This window comes from Eulemur rufifrons, chromosome 16 (genome assembly GCF_041146395.1).
Source record: "Eulemur rufifrons isolate Redbay chromosome 16, OSU_ERuf_1, whole genome shotgun sequence".
NCBI lineage: Eukaryota > Metazoa > Chordata > Mammalia > Primates > Lemuridae > Eulemur > Eulemur rufifrons.
Window position 1 is genome coordinate 43,052,788 of NC_090998.1, and position 21,169 is coordinate 43,073,956.

General features: G+C 38.1%; 1 protein-coding gene across 1 annotated transcript; it reads left to right on the plus strand.

The window, feature by feature from the left end:
- The first annotated feature begins 190 nt into the window (after nucleotides 1-190).
- Nucleotides 191-11,458, plus strand: NEUROD4 (neuronal differentiation 4). The gene is made up of 2 exons (XM_069491186.1): nucleotides 191-531; nucleotides 7,911-11,458. The coding sequence occupies exon 2, from the start codon at nucleotides 7,920-7,922 to the stop codon at nucleotides 8,913-8,915; it is 996 nt and encodes a 331-aa protein (XP_069347287.1). The 5' UTR covers nucleotides 191-531; nucleotides 7,911-7,919; the 3' UTR covers nucleotides 8,916-11,458.
- The last annotated feature ends 9,711 nt before the right edge of the window (nucleotides 11,459-21,169 follow it).

A 21,169-nucleotide genomic window follows, 5' to 3' on the forward strand; every position in this document is an offset into this window, starting at 1 on the left:
AGCCCCATCCCTGTTTAAACAAACAAACAAACAAACAAACGCGTGTTAAAGCTGGACCTGGCCAGAGGAGCCCTTTGAAGTAGGCGTGGCTTTCGGCTGGGGAAGGGGTGGAGTTAGATCTGGGCAGTCTCACTCCTCCCTGGTCAGCTGGGAGAGCAATCAAAACTGCCGCAAGGCAGAGGCTCAGGCCAGAGCGCAGGAGCTGCCCAGAAGCTGTGGTCCTGAAAGCCCCACTCCGGGGAGCTAACCAGGGAGCAGAGGTACTGAAGACCGACTAAACCACTTGCAACGGACGCATCAGCCCAAAGGCGTCCTTGAGGAGCATACAGAACTCCAAAGAAGGAGTAGAATAAGTAGCAGTCAGAGAAACCAGACCCGGTGGAATCTGTAAGAGGTAGCAATCAGGTAACATGGATCGCTGAAAGTACCTCTCTCTCCCACGGTCTGGATGGTCTGGGGGACTTGGCTTCTCTGACTGTCCTCCAGGACACAGATTCACAGAGTTTACTCCAGGAACTGCCAGTGACAGAGGTGAGCCAGCGGACGGGGTGGTGAGGGGGCTACTAAAGTTTCTGTGAGAAGTTCCCACAGACCTAGAGGAGAGGCTAGTCTCTTCTGGGCTAAGGAAGGAGGAAATAGGATTTAGAAAACTTGAACATAAAAGCAGAGGGAATCATAACACTGAGTTTTAATAATTTTATTAAATTTTATAGCACCTGCCATACAAAGTGAAACTCATATTCTGAATCATTTTTAAAAAATGGAGATTACAGATGATTCTCTCTCCTCCCCAATTCCTGTCAAGCTCACGCTTTCATTTTACTATTGCTGAAAAACGTTCAAAAGTTTGACTGATTTTCCAAGGTGGCCCAGCAAGTAGGTTGGAAGAGTTGACCCAATACACCACTCTGCTCACAGCATTTTAAGGCTATGCAATGAGTGCATGGGGGAGGAAGGGAAATGAAAGTAGAATAAAGAATGGGAGATCTTGGAAAGCCATGGGGGTAGATTCTCACCGTTACCCATGGGTTTGCTAAAAATCCTTGAATGGTTGGGATGGGGTGGGGGAAATTTCCTTTTCTCCAGCTCTTTCAGATGGGAAATCAGAAGAGAAAGATTGTATATTTTTCCTCCTCTGCTTCACACTCATCATTTGCCCACCAAAAAAGCATATGCAGAAAATACCAACAAATGTAAAATGTGCTCCCCTCATTTTTTGACAGAGGAACCAAAGATGAAATGCTAAAGAACATGGAGGGAAAATTGAAAGACTGAGTAACTTCTGTTTACAAAGTTCACTATAAGATCTGGGCTATGGCAACTCAAGTATGACATGGTTTTGCTGGATAAAATATGTGTGTATGCACGCATGCACACACACATATTAATAAAGGGGGGAATAATAGAGTATAAAAGATTAGATAGGAAGAGTACAGAATAAAGCCTAACTGAATTTTTCCAAGCAGTGCAACTTATGAGCACCCTGGTTTGTATTCTGTCTTTTCAGTGCAAAGAATGTGGTCCTCTGAGCAAAGAATTTAGTTTATCTGGACCTTAGATTCCCTAGCAACTGGCCTGGATTAGTCCTCTTCCTGTTGTATTTAGAGTATAGAGTCAGGAGGCAAAGAGATTATCATCAGATTTTAAGAGGAAAGACCTTGTCCAGCCATCACAAACACACATAAGAATGCCCCTTACTTATTCATCAATTGAAAATTCTCCACAATAAGTAGAAAAAATTACTAAAAGTGTAGGAAGAACAGAACAGCTCCACATGGTAGTGATGCCCAATAACTTGGGGCCCAGTGGTAAAAATATTGGGTAGTCACAATCATTACCTAAGCAAACACTGCAAGAACGGGTTAAAAAATGAAAAAAGTGGCAGAAATATTTTGAATTAAAGAGAATAGGTTAAACTTGAAGTTTCACAAAAGGATCCTAAAGAAAGAGGAAAATTCTGTTATATCAAGTAGGTGTATAAGAAAACCCACTAAAATGGGCTTTATAAGATCAGAATGTGTTTGCATTCTGGAGGGAGAAGGGGCTGCAGTATTCATTGATTTTTGTCATATTGGAATCTGCTTCCTGTATATTTTGAGAGTTAATTTCTTTTCTAAGAATCAGAGAAACCTTAAGATGGCATATCATGATACTTGTGAGATAGCTCTACAGACTTTCCCACACAGCTTCTATAAAACAATTGCCAACTCTTACATTTGCATAACAGTTTTACAAAGAACATGTGCTTGCATTATCTCTTTGCCTCTTGTGAAAACTTCTAAATGAGGTAAAAAAAGACAAAAATGTTATTTCCATTTTGCCTTGGGGTAAAGGAATTAAAATAATTTTTCTTTGCTCATTTAATAAGTGATGGAAGAAGGTCTTAGTCTCATGGTTCTTCCAGTACACGCCTGAGATGGCTCCTCAACAGGCTACATTAGATTTAGATAGCTGTTCTGAAGGGAACCCTGGTGGTTTCTTTGACCAAAACTCAGAAGACTACAACACAAGTTTTCAACAGTCAAATATAAAACTGCGTGTTTGTCTCTTCTTTTACCTGCTAACCTTTTTGATGTCTTGAAAATATTTAGGTTGAAAAAGTCAGAGAAATTTTTTTTTCTGTGTGTTTGAGGAGTCTTGGCTTTTACTTCTATTTGAGAGACACTTCATAGTCTCCTCAGATCTCTGCCATTTGGTTTTGGTAGGAAAATCATATTCCCAATATTGTTTAATCAAAGGTAAAAATGTTCAAGTGCCAATGGTTGCCTATATTTTACCAGGATCTTCATGAACTTGAAAATGTATGTAATTGAATAGGAGTGCCCAACCAATTGTTTTCTCCCAATTATAAAACAGTGTGAAAGTTTGGAAGCTGATTCCCTCCTTGAATATGATGGAAGAGTTCTGATCAGTCTAGTGGAGGCACCACATAGAGTTCGGTTTCCTCACCTTTTGCAGCAGAACAGGACCTTTGATATTTACTTTCATTAGGAGGTTAAGGGAGTAGGAATATCAGGGAATTTTTTGAAATGTGTGTTGAAATGAAGCCATTGGCATTTGTTGACATGAAATCAATGTTAAGAATAGAGTATAATTGTGTCTATTCTTGTCCAAGTGTCCAGAAAAATTCATGGCGAAGTTTAGGAATAATAGTACTAACATTTATATGAAATTTATGATGTATGGCACTATTCAAAGTACTTCAAATATATTAACTCATTTAATGTTCCCAATAATCCGATGAGGTAGGACTGTTACTATTCCCATTTTAAGGAGGAGGAGACTAAGGCAGATAAAGGTTATGAAATTTGCCTAAGTTCACGTGTCTAGTAAGTAGTAGAGCTGAAATTTGAACTCAGGTGATCTGATTCCACAGTCTGTGCTACCTAGCCTGCCATGGGGAAAAGGTCAGGCTACTGGACAATTGTCAGATGGTCTTCTGAGCCAATCAGAGGAGATAACATCCAGATAATAAGAGATACGCTAGTTAGTACAGTCCATTTTCATTATTCACCTGTGAGAAACAATTTTTATTTTTGAATAAACAAATGTGATCCAATAGATTAGATAAGAAAACCCAAGAATAAACACAAAATACATATATGGATAATGTTTTAAAGGATTTAAAACTATAAAATCCTTTCTTATATTTTTGTGTATTTTATAAGAATCACATAAAATAATGTCTATTCCTATTTTATCAAAGAGAAAATGGAAGAACAGAGAGAGCTTATATAATGTGTTTGAAATCAACAAACAGCATTTATAAGAATGTGGAATAGAGTTCACATCTGTGTTATTCCAGCTTCCATTCTTTTGAAACCACACCTTATATTCATAGGATTCTCTTAGAGCTAATGAACCAGTGCCTATGGGAAGGCACTGTGAACAGAGAAAGTTACACTGGAGCCATCTCTGTTCTTTCCATGATTAGTAAGAGAACAAAGGTAAAAATTGGTTGCCTTTTCATTGTTTTGGTAAAGCCAGTTGGTTCTTTTCCTTGCTACCTACTGACAATCTGATTTGAAAGCAGCTCCTTGACTCCTACAGGAACCATCAAATATGCTAAAGGTAAAGGGTGGTCTATTCTAGCCTCCCAATTTCACTTATTGATGGGGGTGAGTATTCAGATTTTGACATGAGTCCAGAGGTACAGAGGTGGGGATGGTGAAGAAAACCAAATACCCAGGCGAAGATGGTATTCAGATCCAGAGGACTCTCCTCTCTCACACCTTCCTTCTCTCCTCTCCATTCATGTAAGCAGGACACAATGACAATGATGATAATGAAGATAGCAGAAAGGGAAGGAGAAGAAAAAGGAGGAGGAGGGGGTGGAAATAAATGGGTAAAAGCAACAGGAAAAAAATTTGGAAAAGGAAAGAACACTGGAATATGAGAGTTAAGAGGCACCTTGGAGAACACTTAAAGTAGCCTCCCTTTAGATAATAGTCACTCCTGTTGATTTAGTTCTATTGATCTACATCTCCTGAAGTCAAAGTGCCTTTTTTCCTTCCTGTAGCTATAATGGAAAAGAGAAAAAAAACATGAAACTTAAGATTTGGAATCAGAAGAACTGGTTTTATGTCCTGCTCTACCAGCTCTGTGTCTTTGCATTTCCATCGCTTAAACTACCTGACCACAGTGACCCGACTACAAAATGAGCATAGTAATCCCTATCTCTCTCAAAGGTTTGCTATAAGGAACATAGGAATTAATGGATGCAAAAGAGCTCTGTAAACTTTAAAATGCTGTACAAATGTTGTTATAATTACATGGGAAGCGTTAGGTTTCTCAAGCCCATTCCGTCCTCTTTGGCCTCAGAGTGCACCTGCCTCTGGAAGATCTGTGTTACTTTAACAGAAAGTTAATTAGGTCCTCCACCCTCCCTCTGGATATCTGCCGGAGTTAGAAGTGCAGCTCAGCACACAAGCTCCATCATCCATATTAAAAGTGGGATTTTCTGAGTTGGCTTGGGCAGCCAGTTGACCAATAGGTTCCAATGTGTGTTTTCAATAAAGCTGCTTACCCAGGAAGCCTTATTAAGTGAGTAAGTCAAGCTGACATGATTTCCGTGCCGATTAACATGAAACCTAGGCTGTTTTCGCAATGCAGTAAAATTAATTATTTATAAGAGGTAAATGAGGTTACAAGGAAAACAAGCTCCAATTACCAGAAACAAATCAAATCACATATTTATATTTTTAAAAGCTATGTACTAATCCCTACATTCATTGATTTGAGGGCCAAGTTTCAAAGATCACAAAACACTGGAGTTAGGTGATATCTCATTGTGGTTTTGATTTACATTTCCCTGATGGTTAGAGACATTGAGCATTTTTTCATATGTTTATTGGCCATTAGTGTTTCTTCTTTTGAAAAGCTTGTGTTCATATCTTTTGCCCACTTTTTAATGGGGCTGTTTGATTTTTTCTTGCTGTTTTGCTTGAGTTTGTTATAGATTCTGTTTATTAGCCCTTTATCAGATATACAGTGTGCAAATATTTTCTTCCATTTTGTAGGTTGTCTGTTTGCTTTACTGATTGTTTCCTTGAATGTGCAGAAACTTTTTAATTTGATCAGGTCCCATTTATTTATTTTTGTCGTTGCTGTGATTGCCTTTGGGCCTTCTTCATAAATTCTTTGCCTAGGTCGATACGTGTAAGAGTTTTTCTGACATTTTCTCCCAGAATTCTTATAGTTTCATGCCTTAGATTTAAGTCTGTTATAGCCTAACTCCAGTGAGAATGGCTTTTATTAAAAAGTCACAAAACAACAGATGCTGCTGTGGATGTGGAGAGAAGGGAACACTTATACACTGTTGGTGGGACTGCAAACTAGTGCAACCTCTATGGAAATTAGTATGGAGATACCTCAAACTAAAAATAGATCTAACATTTGATCCAGCAATCCCACTATTGGGCATTTACTCAAAGGAGAAAAAATCATTTTTATAAAAAAGACACTTGCACTAGAATGTTTATTACAGCACAATTCATAATCACAAAGATGTGGAATCAATCCAAATGCCCATCAACACATGAGTGGATTAATAAAATGTGGTATATGTATACCACAGAGTACTACTCAGCCATAAAAAATGGAGAACTAATAACTTTTGTGACAACCTTGATGGAACTGGAGACCATTCTTCTAAGTGAAGTATTGCAAGAATGGAAAAACAAACACCACATGTACTCACTAATAAACTGGAACTAATCAATCAACACTTATATGCACATATGGAAGTAAAACTCAATGGAAATCAAGCAGGTTGGAGGGGCAAGGAAGAGTTGGGTAATTTCACAACTAACGGGTACAATGCACACTATCTGGGTGATGGGCACACTTACAACATTGGCACAAACTGTACAAAAGCAAAACATGTAACCAAAATGTTTGTACCCCCGTAATATTCTGAAATAAGAAAAAAAGAAAAAAATGAAGATCAAAAAACACGTATCGTGTTCTCCTCTTTCTCATAATCAAAAGTAATAGAGGGTTTAATATTTCAAAGACTTGCTGGTAAACTGGGATGCCTCAATGGAGTTTATAAGTTATTTTTATCTGGTAAACCGTATGCCTACAAATTGCTCAATAAATTTTAAGATAATTTAAACTCTTCCAGAATTGAATGCAAATGTTTACTAAACCACTAGTCTCTTTTGATTTTCAGATAGTTTTTAAATAGTAAGTTTTTGTATGAAAAATTCTGATTACACAGTATCTGTTAGGCAAGTGAATTAAAGTAGTCAGGCTACTTCTGTGTTTGCCCAAAAGAGTCCTCACTTAGTTTGCAGTCACTATGTTATGTATTGTGTAGCATTTATTTCAGATTTTTCATTTTTAATGAAGTATTATTATAATAGTTGCATTAAAATAATCTTGAATGGGTTTGGTAGACCACTGGCTTGTACTTGTAGCTGTTGTCCTGGTCTTGTTTGATGGTGCGAGATGTACATACAATGAAAAGAGTTCTCACTTTAACATATGAATAAATTTGAAAGATGATCAGGGATAACTCTCCCTTCTTTTCCTGATCCTTTAAAGACATGTTGCTAACACCTTTAACACTTTAACACTAGATAGAACACAATATGCTTACTGAAAAACAAAATACTCTTCTGGCAATGGTAAGAGAAATGTTCAATGATCATGTGGTGTACCAGCCAGTTGTGCCATGGCCAACTTGAAGGAGATACTTGAAGCTACCAGTTGGCAGTACCAATGGGAAACATAGGATATTTTAGGATAGATGTATGTGAAACATCCCTAAATAGAGATTGAACAGTCCTTTGTAGAATACATACAGAGTAGTCTAAATGATCTTGCCATGATAATTTTTCATTTATTTTATGGTGTAAATATATAACAATTTATTTATTTATTTATACCATAAATGTTTGATATGCTTTTAATTTTGAAATAGTAATTATCATATATACATATTATATAATAATAATTATTTTAGCAACCTCTTTCACTTTCAGAAATTTCTCTATTTGGAAAATAATTTATATGCCTACCTATTTATGTCCCTTTGTGATCTGAATTCTGCAAAGAAAGAAAAATATATGTCTGGACTGGTATACTAGTTATTTTTGTATAAAATATACATGAGATAAAGGACCTAAGAACAAAAAGATTTAGGCACTAGCACTGCAATGAATAATCAAGTCACTTTTCTTTTTCTATAGTTGATTTTCTTATAATATGCCATAACTGGATGAGTGCCCTGGTTATTTCTTTGAATGTTGTATTAATCATTTAGAATGGAAGACTTGGACAAGATAATTCTAAGTTAAATCTCAATGCAAAGTCTGTGATCTGTATCTAAGGTTTAAAAAGAAAATTTAGTTTTAAATCAAATCAGATATTCATAGGAATTAACCTTTGATATTTCCCTTTTCCAGAATCCGGAAATGGCAAAAACTTACATGAAATCCAAGGACATGGTAGAGCTGGTCAACACACCATCCTGGATGGACAAAGGTCTGGGCTCTCAAAGTGAGATGAAGGAGGAGGAGAGAAGACTAGATGCTTATGGGATGCTTGGCAGCTTAACTGAAGAGCATGACAGTATTGAAGAGGAAGAAGAGGAGGAAGAAGATGGGGAGAAACCTAAGAGAAGGGGTCCCAAGAAAAAGAAGATGACCAAAGCACGCCTTGAGAGATTCAGGGCTCGAAGAGTCAAGGCCAATGCTAGAGAACGGACCCGGATGCATGGCTTGAATGATGCCCTGGATAACCTGAGGAGAGTCATGCCATGCTACTCTAAAACTCAAAAGCTGTCCAAGATAGAGACTCTTAGACTGGCCAGGAACTATATTTGGGCTTTATCTGAAGTTCTGGAGACTGGCCAGACACCTGAAGGGAAGGGCTTTGTGGAGATGCTCTGTAAAGGGCTCTCTCAGCCTACAAGCAACCTGGTGGCTGGATGCCTCCAACTGGGCCCTCAGTCTGTCCTCCTGGAGAAGCATGAGGAGAAATCTCCTATTTGTGATTCTGCCATCTCTGTCCACAACTTCAACTATCAGTCTCCAGGCCTTCCCAGCCCTCCTTATGGCCATATGGAAACACATCTTCTTCATCTCAAGCCTCAAGTATTCAAGAGTTTGGGAGAATCATCCTTTGGGAGCCATCCACCTGACTGTAGTACACCCCCTTATGAGGGCCCACTAACTCCACCCCTGAGCATCAGTGGGAACTTCTCCTTGAAGCAAGATGGCTCTCCTGACCTAGAAAAACCCTACAGCTTCATGCCACATTACCCTTCTGCAAGTCTAAGCTCAGGGCATGTGCATTCAACGCCCTTTCAGGCTGGTACCCCCCGCTATGATGTTCCCATAGACATGTCCTATGACTCCTACCCCCACCATGGTATTGGGACCCAACTCAATACAGTTTTCACTGAGTAGGGCAGTAAGATCATCATTTCAGAGAATGATGTGGAGACATTTCCTGTAATTCAAGTAGTTGAGCTGAAGATTCAATGACCTTAAAGGAACCCTGTGGATATACATCAAACACAATAGACCTAGTCCATTTAGGCTCTCCTGCACCTATCACCCTCTTTTCTCATCAACTTCTCACATTGTATTGATTGTTTTAGAGGGTCCTCAAGTGAAACTATACGATGACTTCCAACCCCATGGAAATGGAAAAGAAGACCTGGGCCCTATGCCAGTGGTGCCAAAAACTCATTGAATAATCTATGCCAATGAATTTTCAATTTCTGGTCTTTGTTTATTTACTGGTAATATAAGGCATGAGGTAGCTATTCTGAGTCTAGATGATTTCTAAAGTCCTTGGCAGTTCTAAAATTCTATAACTTTGGTGATCACTCATACATTTCTTGAAACTGGAAGAATAGAGCAATAATAGGATATGGACACTATGCACGGAATGATCAGATGGAATTGCCAAAAGGAGCACAAAGTACATGTCTCTTGCCTCACAGAACGTAAAGTTTTTTTGGACTTAATGACAGGACTTCTTTCCATCTATCTAAGAGCTACTTCCAGAGGCTACAATTCTAATGTGGCTGTCACTGTGAATAACAAAGCCTGCTCTTTAAGAGATTAACTCTATTCCTCACTGGACTGAGAGTTGAACATATCTTCCTTAGTGATTTGAGAACCACAATAGAGGCCTCATGTCAACTTTATTCCTGACAATATTTCAAATCACTTTTCTCAGTACTAGATGTAGGGCAAGAAAGTCACTGACACTCAGACTCCTATGATTAATGGGACATAAAGAAGTCATCTAGACCATTTCACAGCCTCCATAACCAGATTCTGGAAATTCAGATGAAGCTCAGGTGCTGCTATTGGAACCAGCACACAACCCAGGTTTATATTAAAGAGCAATAAAATAGCTATTGTCTACACTAACTACCATAGTTCAAAAACTCTTTCCAGTTCACACTTGCCAACAGAAAAACCACTGGATTTTTTTAGCAAGATGAATTTCATTTGGTTAAAGTAAATGTGATTAAAACCACTGATCTCTCTCCACACCAATATATTTTCTAGAAGCACAAGCACCAATTTATTGACCAAGCTTGAATTTTTTCCAACATATACGCAATTATATCTCCTCCATTTGTTACCTCTTTCTCATTTCTAAAATATAATCTGCTATTACATATTGTACATAACATTTCAAGTACCCATATTTAGGGATGAAGAAATAAAATCCAAAGTCAGTGAATACTTTTACCAACGATGTCTTCATCACAGGTTTAACACAATCTACAGAATGTTTATTTTTCTCCATGTAACTCCTCTTTCCTTTATAGCGACACTAACTTTGTCAAATTTATCTTTTTTTTTTTTTCAGAAAAATGAGATCTGAGAAATTTTATTATCCTCTTCAATCTGCAAGGACAATTATTTTAGTCAAACCAGAGCCTACATGGTAGTGGATCATATTCTGTTCCTGCCAGAGAGACTAAGTTTAGTATGCAGAGTACACCAATAGGGCCAATGAGTATAATTGATAAGTCAGATTAGTATATCATTTCCTACAGCTAAGCTATCTCCTAAAGCCTGCCTGACTATATGTATATCTTGTCTTTTTATCCCTTTTATTTATTATCTCCTTACAGTCTAAGTTATTTTCTTCCCATTTTGCTTGCAGCACTTACCCTGCTGTATTTTGCACCCTTGGTTTGTAAATCCCCTTGAAAGTAGCCTTGCAGAGAGATCTTAGACCCACTAGCCACCAAAGTGGTTCCCCTCATTGCAATCTGCTCCAGAGGGAATAGGCAAGTAAAATGACTTAAATGCCATCCTAAGTGCTTTCTGAGTATATACTGGCACTTACCTTCATGAAGGGTTGTGGGAGGATCCATCCTTGAAGTTAGAATTTTCTGGCATTTAAGTTTGTAGATAATGAATGTTGTCTGAGTTATTTATTAGATATTATTTATTTAATTTATTTCTCCCTTCCTTTCATGCAAATTCTTTGGGCCCCATAGATGTGCTTGCAAACCTTCCCTAAAGCTTCATTTGTAAAGTAGTTCATAATATTGCTAGGAAGTCCTAAGTTTTGGAGTGAGAGGAAAAGAGGAAGTTAGTAAAGAATTACCTGTAATAATTTTTATAAAAAGCAGCAATAATTTGAATGGCTATGCAAGTTAATGTTTTTAGATTTTTTTTCCTTCCATCTAAAATGAGCAAGAGTTATTTTTTGGGAATCTTGTTTATGTCTTTGGAGAATATAGTACCCATGAATCAGGCATCCCTAGGATTGTGTAGAAGGATTTTATAATTGAATTAAAATTTAGGAATTCAGTATACTTGGAAAGAGCCTGCTCTCCAACCCAGGGTAATCTCATTCTTCTGAAGACTTTCTTTTAGATAAAGCAAAGCAATTGTTTAAATCTTTCGTTTAAAAAGACTGTTTTCCCTCCTTTTTTTTTTTAAGCAGAAATAAAGCTGTGAGTCTTATTAGACATGTGTTGTGTTGTTAGTCTTCAAAACCTTTCTTCACTCTCCTTTATTCATTTTCTTGGTATCTATGTCCTGTAAGCAGCTAGCAGAGCACAAGCTGGCCTTCCAGAAGGATTTACACGTCCCATATTTCAACTGATCTTGCCTGAAGATTTGAAAGGTCTAAACTAAGTAGCTAGAAGTCTAGAAGTGCTTGTCTCTGCCACCCATACAACCAACTACAGAATCTGCAGTTAAGAAACAAAATCTTACAGTTTACAGAAATCTTTAGAATTACGGGCAGTCTAAGCTATGACACCACAGAGAGGTGTACCAAAAGGAGATGGACTATTATCCAAAATGTAGGTGGTGCTTACCAACTTTTCAAAAAATTATGAAGTATGTTTTTTAGCACCTCTTCTCTTAAATTTTTTCTTTCAGTTTTCTTTAGTTAAAACTTCCCAGGGTCCCTTCCTACAGGCTTAAAGTGATGATTATAAAAAAAAAATAGTAATGATGTTAATAATAAACATAAATAAAGCAGAGTTGGTTAATCAAAGAAGGGACTTTGTTTAAATATTTAAGAACAAAAAATTAGAGAGAAACTATCTTCCATTTGCCAGTTCCTACTCTCCAGGTAGAAACTACTTCAAAAAAAAGATTTAGTGTTTTAGTTATCAGAGAGCTTTTATACATACATAAACAAATATTAGGTATATTAGGCACAAATATCAAGGTACATTATCCTCCCTTTCTTTTTACAAGTGGTAATGATATAACACAGTTCTGCATATTGCTTTCTTTATATTTAAGCACTAATCTTGGGGATTTTCATATTTAATAAAAAGTTTCTTAATTCCTTGTTATAGCTGGCTAGCATTTCACATTGAAATGCCATAATTTATGAAACTAAATTACATAATCTAGATTTTTTTCAGTCTTTTGCAATACTGTGTGAATGATCATGTACACATGTCATTTGTCACTTATTAAGAGAATGTTTACTTTGCAAAGAATGTTTCAGAAGGACAAAGACAAACTGACAGATAACAATAATCCCATCTAGCAGCCATTAGATGCTTACTAGTAACGTCACTTTTAGAAGTGACTTACACATATTATTAATTCATTCAATCCTAAAGCCACTCCTTTAAGGTAGTTATTATTATTATTCCCATTTTACAGATTAAGAAGCTAAAGCACAGAGTAATCTGTCAAGCTTACATTGCTAGTGAATGGTGGAATCAGGATTTGAGCTAGTTGGTTTATCCACAAGATTTGAAATGATTCTAAGTGATTGTCTGCCTGGTAGGCACGTGGGGATGTCCTATCTGTGCAATGCTGGAGCTGGTGGAAGTGGACTCATTGTTTAACACCCCGAAATTGTCCGCTACGTATGACACCCTGTGGCGTCTATGCCCCACTGACCCATGCTTAACCTCTGAAATAGAATCTGAAAAAAAGCTGTTTCCTTTGAGAAAAGCTGAACTTTCTGTTGGACTTTGCCTGTGTAGACCGTGTAGTTTCAGGCTAGATCACAGACTAGTGTCTTGTTGCTTGAAAGTGCTCATCCTTCGGGGGGCTTAAATCCATATCATACTGTCACCGCACATATCTCTAGTGTTTTAAAAATGTTTTAACGGGGAACTATATATATAAAAATAATAAAATTGTCTATCAACATAGAAACATTCTATTTTCAAGATTTTTTATTTTTTTTTCTCTTGTTTATTTATTTATTTATTTAAATTTCAGCATATTATGGGGGTACAAATGTTTAGGTTACATATATTGCCTTTGCCCCGCCTGAGTCAGAGCTACAGCCCTGTCCATCCCCCAGACTGTGTGCACTGCACCCATTCAGTGTGAACATACCCATCCTCTGCTCCTCCCTCCCACCTGCCTGACACCTGATGAATGTTACTACCATATGTGCACATAAGTGTTGATCAGTTAGTACCAATTTGATGGTGAGTACATGTAGTGCTTTTTTTTTTTTAAATCCATATAACTTTGAAATATAATTTGGCTCAGTAATAACAAGCATTGGCTTTAGAATCAAATAAATGATATCTTAGCTATGCTACTTAATGATTGAATAACCTTTATTAAATTGATTAAACCTGCAAATTTTCAGTTTCCTCAATTTTTTTTGATGTTATAAACAAAAAATATTTTTATTGGTGCTAATATATTTTTCCACTTTTTTCCTTTTATTATTTTTAACTGACACATAATATACATATTTGTAAGGTACAGAGTGATATTTTGATATATTATATAATGTGGAATGATTGAATTTAAAATAGCAAAATAGTAATGCCTTCCTCACAGGGTTATGATAAATTAATTGAGATAATATCTAAAGCATTTGGCAAGTATTTAATAAGTGGTCATTATTACCATCTACGTTCCTATTCTTTATTCTTTGATTACACTCATATTAACTTTTCTTTTTCCCTCCAATATATGCTTGGGGGAGTGCTGATGCTGACAGCAGCAGATTTAAAGAGTTAATAGAGTTCTTCAGTTTAGTTCTTTAGTTTGAATCAGAAAGACTAGGATTTGAAACTAACTGGCTGAGTAGTCCTAGGCAATTTCTTTAACATCTCTGCCTCAATTTCCTGCTTCAAAAAGGGGGCATATAATACCACCGAACCTAGAGTTGATATGGGAATTAAAAATGATGATAATGCCAGCAAAGTGTTTATCTTAGGTTCTTGGTACCAGGGAAGCATTGTGCTATTATTATTGCTGTTATTATTGGGAGTAGGTGAGAACAGATGAGGCAATTGAGAACCAGAGAGAACAGCAGATCCTTTGAATTCAAACAGTAAATCATTCACTAGAGCCAACACCAAAATCCAAGCCTATTGACCAGTAATCTATACATTGCGTATGCTGTTTTGCAACTCATCACAGGACAACTTAAACAGAAATCCCCAAAGGAAAACGTTCTGAATTTCAAAAATAGGAAACACTGAAATTTGCTTTCTTTTCTAGAAACTGGCATGGAGCTACAGGGAGCCTTGTGGTATCTCTTTGCTGTCATCTGGCTTAAGATAACGTAGAAAAAGAATACGATTACTTCACAAATATATAGCACTATGTACTTGATTTCAATTCAATTTTACAAATAGTTCTTGAGCATTTCCTCTGGGCCAGGCACTCAACCAAGGGCTGGGAATATCAAAATGAATATACGAGCTTGCATTGTGGGTTTACAGTCAGACTATAAATTCATAAAGCACTTTTGCAGTTATCTTTCAATATTGGCAATGACGTGGTACAAGTGGTTCAAGTATTACAGAGGAGCAAGTTTGGCAGAGGAGCAAACTGATACTCAGAGACATTTACTGACTTGCAGTTCATGCAATTAGTTAGGAGTTAAGTCAGAGATGATTCTAACATGATTTTGTTTGTTTGTTTTAGATAAGTAAATTCTTGTTTTATGGGGTTTATGGATTATTATGATAATTCTGGATAACTTACTGATTAAACTTGGTTAAATTAATTAAACTTGCAAAGCCTCACTTTTCTAAAATTGCTAAAATGAATTACTATAAATATTAAATTACAGAAAAGAAAAGGACCAAGGTTTGATGCAGATGCTTAGTGGCCAGGGAGACAGTTGATCATAAAATCAAAGGAACTCCGTCATGACTGCCAGAATACACATGGTGATAATGATGTTTGGGCAATACTTCATATGTCAGTAAGTAAATGGACTAATTTACTAAATGTGAATAGAAGAAAATTTTAGAAAACAATAGGTAAAAACTCAAAGAAAGGAAGAGAAAATTGCTGTTTATTGGGCTTCCTCACCATGTGTAAGTCACAAAGTTAAGTTCTCTATATTGAGTTAGTCTTCAAAATAAGTCAATGAAGTAGGTTCCATATATTGTAGAAACCTATGTAGAAATGTATAAATAAATAAGAGAATATGGGAAGTCACGTAAATTCTCTGAGCTTCTGTTTTCTCATCTATAAAGTGAGATGATTGTGCCATTAGAGTACTGAAGTTTGTTTTATCTTAATATTTTTATAGTTCCATGAGCAGCTAATGTTCATTTTTGCTCTGACAGAGAAACAGATACACCTATTTTGGGGAAAAAATGAGTGAATGAATAATTGAACAAAAGCTGATGAATGAAGCAAGAATAAACTAAAAAACATTAAAATCAAGGTGGTGTTTGGATGCCTTCCATGGTTTTACAAATGCTGGTCAGCTATTTTAAGAAACTGGGGTGCTTTCAATTTGTTATCAATTTAGAAGGCAATTTTCTAGGCAATGAATTTATTCTCTGGAGACAACTACTGCAATATGTTTAGCAATTAAAAGGCCCATAATCTATGTTGAGCTAAAATAAATTTATCAAAAGCCAAATTGAGAAATAGTGCTATTCCTAGAATTGTGCAATTGCCCTTTTTTCTTCCTCAATGAGAAAGAATAGAGAGATGCTTACTATATTGTTTACTTAATTGCAAATAGAGTAAATTCTCAGTTATCCAGATGAGTAATCTATGTTGAGGACTACTGAAGAAAAATATTTCATATAAAGCTTGTTTCTTCATGACAGTTGACATGTTCCTAATTTTTGTTTTTTATGTGTATATGTAGCTACATATATTAATGTCTATATATTTGAACAAACATATATGAAGGTATATATGTATATATGTGTTTGAAGATACGTATATTTGAATACATACATTTTGGTACATGTAGAGCCCACACATATATCTATTTGAATGCACTCTGAAGTCAAATGGAAACACTTTTTGGATCATTTAATTTTTGGCAAGTCTATAGGCTAAATGTTTTCCTTTATTAACTCAATGTTAATAACTGAGCTAGAAGGTCAGGCACTGAGAGAGGAGTGGAGGCAGAGAAGCTGGGAGGAAGTCTGGAGGGGTCTAGTATTTTCAGTTAGGCTGGACTTGGAGGGACAGCCTGACAATGGTAAACATTCTTCCTTGATCTAAGTCTGTGCTCTTTCTTCCTCTGAGCTGAGGCAGATCCAGGGCAGGCAGGCACGTGGCTGGCCCACTGAGGGCCAGGCACAGCCGCAAGCTGCTCAGGGACTCCTAGAGCAGAGTATCCCCTGGCTCCTGCTCAGCCCACTGCTGCCAGCCGGCAGCTTCCCTCCTGCCAGACCCCTGGGCACGCTCATGGGAATGGCACAATTACTTAATCCCTGCCCAGGGAGATCTAGGACACATGCAGACAGATGGAGGACCAAGGGGATTCAGAACTGTTCAGTATTAGAAGAGCAAAGGAGACAAGCTTAGGAGCAGCGGGCCAGGCTTGAATGGCAGTCCTGAAATTTCCTTTCTCTAAGCAGGTCCATGGCAAGCTGTTTTCTCACCTGAACAGAAGCTCTGGAAGAAAGGACCTAGACCTTCCCCTAGCTGCTGGCAAACAATCTGGCAAACTGACCATAGTGTCTGGGTTTGCACAAAGAAGGGAAAGTCACAGACAGGTACTGAGGGAATCCGAATTGGGGAGAATCAGAGCTCCAGAAAGGGTGATAAAGAGTCGGAGTTTCAGAGATTAAAACAGCATGTACATGAATGTACCATATGTTACCCTTCCGTGTTCCTTACCCCCACCCCCCTCGTGCATTCTCATTCTCACTGCCCTGACTTGGGTCAGAGCTTCAGTTTCTATCTGTCTGGACTCTAGCAGTAGTGTTCTTCTAAACTTCCAATTTTTTTGCACCTAATGTCTCCTACCTTCTACAAATGCATCTTGATTGCACATCTTAAAATAAAGCCATGACCATGTCATTTCCTTGGTCAAAAACCTGGATTGGTTCTCTGACCATTATAGAACAAAGTCCAAACTTCCCAATATAATATTTAACTTCCTCAAAATTGGACTTGGTTTACATTTCTAGGTATATGCACCATTAATTCTTCTCTCACATTCATCAGAAGCCACCCATCCTACTCCCCCTACCTTCCTTTGTGGCCCTATGTAAAACTTTGTGTTGTCCCTCTGATTACCGCTCCTCTAATCAGTAAGAAGTGAAATTGCCCCCAACCTTATGCCTTTTCCCTGGAGGGCTCTCTCCTCCATCTTCACTTACTGAAACAGTATCGATCCTTCAAGGCCTCACTGAGAGTCCTTGATAAAGCCTTTACAGAATATTCCTGCAATTATTGCAATTCCTGCAATTATTGCCTTCTTTTTTTTTTTTTTTTTTTTTTTTTTGCAGTTTAGGGAATCATGATAATTAACCCTAAGAGTGAAGCTGTTATTTCTACTAATATATGTATGAATAAAGGAGACTAAACATTTCATGAGTTTTGTCTACCCAATGTCCACTAAACTACTGAATATAGCAAAAACTTGGCTTAAATGTTTTCTATTTAGACAAAGCCAGAGTGGACGGTTGAAATAATGCAGAGGAAAATACGAAAATGAATAAAAAGTATTGAAGAAGCAGAGTTTTAGAAATGAAACCAGAGAAATAAAAATAAGTCAACATCAAGGCTGAGTGAGACTTAGAGAGAGGGAGGGAGGGAGCAGGAAGCCACAAGAGGGAATCTAAAAGAAGAACAGAATAAAGGCAAGATAAAGGGATTGTGGGTGTAACTTCTTCAACTGGGACATGTCAAGCATTTTTAGATACTGTCCCAGAGGGCCAGGGGACTCCATGGCAGCGAGGGGAAGGTGAGGTCTACGTCAGGAAATAGGCAGCTGCTGCCTCTTGTGTTTCCAGTGGGAGCCGCATGTATCGATTCCTGCTGTGCAAACCCTGGGCACCACCATGCTCTCCACCAAGCCTCCTTGAGGATAGTCCCTGGATATCTGTCTTCAGAGCAACAGAAAATCAATACAATGACTCATTTTGGAAAAGAACAAAAACTATATGTTTCCCAAGTTTTACCATCCACCAAAAGACTTATGTTGCAACCTGAAAGTTTCCATTTGGTCACTGGATATATCTTTAAACAGCAAATAAAACACCATTTAATTCTGATGTGGATGAACAAATTTCTTTAGCTTCCACAGCCATATGATTTATTTTGGGCTTCTGAATCCAACAAACTCTGTGTGAATGCTAGGTTTTCCACATACTACCATTGACTTTGGTCAAGTTTCATAAACTTCTAGAACTTCAAAATCTTTATCTGCAAAATGATGACAATAATATCTTGCAAGGTTTTTGTGACAGTAAATACAATTGACATAATACATGTACCATGAAGCCTGGTGTTCAATAATTGATAGTAATTATTATCTTCATCATCAACATCATCATCATCCCCTCCTATGTGGGTGAAATTTCCATCACATTGGGCTGGTGGAAACAGAGGCAGAGTAAGAGAAAAGGTGACCCACTATGGTACAAGCAGTATTGGATAATGACTAAAACCATCGGAAGGAATTACTGGGTTGCAATCTGGAGTGTGTGACTCAGCTGGAGTCTGAGTACAAAGGGTCCCTAAGCAGAAGCATTAGGGACAGACAGGGGGCAGCTGATACTGTGCCCACAGTTGGCACAGTCCAACAAGATTTTCAAGGATAAATGAAAAAAAAAAAAAAAAATCAGTCCTGAGAGGGAGCACCGCTGAACCATGTTGCCCTGTTTCTGAGCAGCAGCTGCAAGCAGGGCTAGCAGCTGCAGCTGTTCTTAGAAGCCTGGATTCCCAGGGAAAGTGGGCATCAGGCAAGGCAAAAGGGAGGGAGAGACAAGCATGGGGTAATACCTTGGGTTGCCAGGATGGGAGATTCCACTGCACAGAAATAAGGGAGCTGGGCAAAGAGGGAGGTTTGTGGGAGGACAACGAGAGGGCGTTCTGAACGTGAAATGATGCTCAGTATTGAAAACAGGCTGATGGATCCAGAGGAAGAGCTCCATTAGGGATCAGGACCTGACTGACTAGCCATTTATGCTCTTAGATTGCTACATAAACCTGGGCTGATAATTATCGTAATAACTAATGCTAAATGATCACTAACCAGGTGCCAGGAGATGTTCTTAATCTTTTGCATATGTGAAATAATGTAATTCTTACTACATCATGAGATCTGAGACACAAAGGGCTAAAGCAGCTCCACCAAGCCGCATAACTAGCAAGTGTCAGAGCTGAGGTATAATCCCGGAAGTTTGGCTTCAGAGCCTGCCTTCTTATCCATCACTTTCAACCACAGCTGTCTGGTGGAACTTTCTGTCATGATAGTAATGTTCTGTAACATTGAACACTTGAAATTTGGCTAGTGCAACTGAGGAACTGAATTTTAAACTTTTATTTATTGATAATTAATTTAAATTTAAATAGCTTCATACAGCTAGAGACTACACAACGGATAGCACAGCTTTGCATTGTCTCTCCAGAGAGGCAGATCTCTTTACTCCACAGATTCTCATTTATTATTTCCTATCCAAAAATTGTGGGAATGTACTCAGGGATGGGAAATATGTGAAATGATTCCACCAATTTCTCTGTACCTGCACCCTGCTGCCCGCCCCCCCCCCCCCCAGCCAATCATTAATCAAGCATGGCTCTCCTTGCTACTGAGCCTGGACATGCCTCAGAATCCATCATAGCAGAGGACTCTAGGCACCCTCTGTCAGGAACTTAGACTCTTCATTTAAGAAGAAGGCAATATCCATCTCTGGACTCTAGATGGAAATTTCTGAGGAAATGACCAGGTGTAGGAGTCAGGGGAAAAGGATGCCCTTCAGAAGCCATCTCACCCAGCCCTTCATATGCCAGTAGCGCTGCTTTTCTTTCCTCACAACCAGTTGTACTCCCACCTAGTGGCTCTTCTCCCACATAAAACCTCCCCCATGCCTTAAATATAAATTTTGGGGAACCCACCTTTGCAGTGTGTTTAAGTTTTTAACTCGTTTTCTCAAAAGGCCTGATCCACGTCACTTTTGCTGCGCTGATGTCTATTTCCTTTTTAGCAGATGTGAATTAACATAAAGGAATTTTTTTTCTTCTAAAAATATCACTCAAGAAGTCATCTACCAAGAACTATCAGAGACCAGGAAGATGCCAGTTCCTGCAAACATATGGGAAGCAATAGCTCTCCATATAATGCTCAAACTAGAGTTTTTATTTTGAGCCTTGAGATCAGTCCGAGCCTCTGAAAGCTCCAGGGCCATATTGGACAAGTATTTTCTTAGTTGATTCCAAACTAATTTATTCTCTCTCCTTGGAATGTCCTACCAGCTCTCCTGCCTTCTCTAGCTTTGCCTGTCAAATTCCTGCTTGGATTTCAAGATGCAACAGCAATGTCACTTACCCTGAAAAGCCTCTTTGATTCTGCTCCCAATGCACACATCACCCGGGCAGGGTGAGGCTCCCCTACTCTGTGACAGAATAGCTCCTTTTATCAACCCCAAAAAACATTTTGCTCACACCTCTACCAACAGAGCATTTAACTCATTCTGCTGAAATACTGTGTTTCTAAATCTGTCTCCCCTGAAAGTCTTAGCTCATCAATAGTAGGGAGATAAATTACAGATCGCTGTCCCTAGTACCTTGCAAAGAGCTTGATATATGCCAAGAGTTAAATAAATATTCATTGAATGGACAGAAGAATAAATGACTGAGCTAGACAAGATCAGACTCGTGTGGCAGAGCAGATCAGTGTTACTGACAGACCAAACCCAAGGTCAGGAAAAAAAGAGCCTGTTCCCTGGCCAACCTGACCTTTTCTGCTCTGAACACAATAATCAAGGATAGACTCTCTCCTCCTCATTCCCTGACAC

Coding starts and splice junctions, on each gene's coding strand:
- NEUROD4 (XM_069491186.1), top strand. CDS start 7,920: ATGGCAAAAACTTACATGAAATCCAAGGACATGGTAGAGCTGGTCAAC.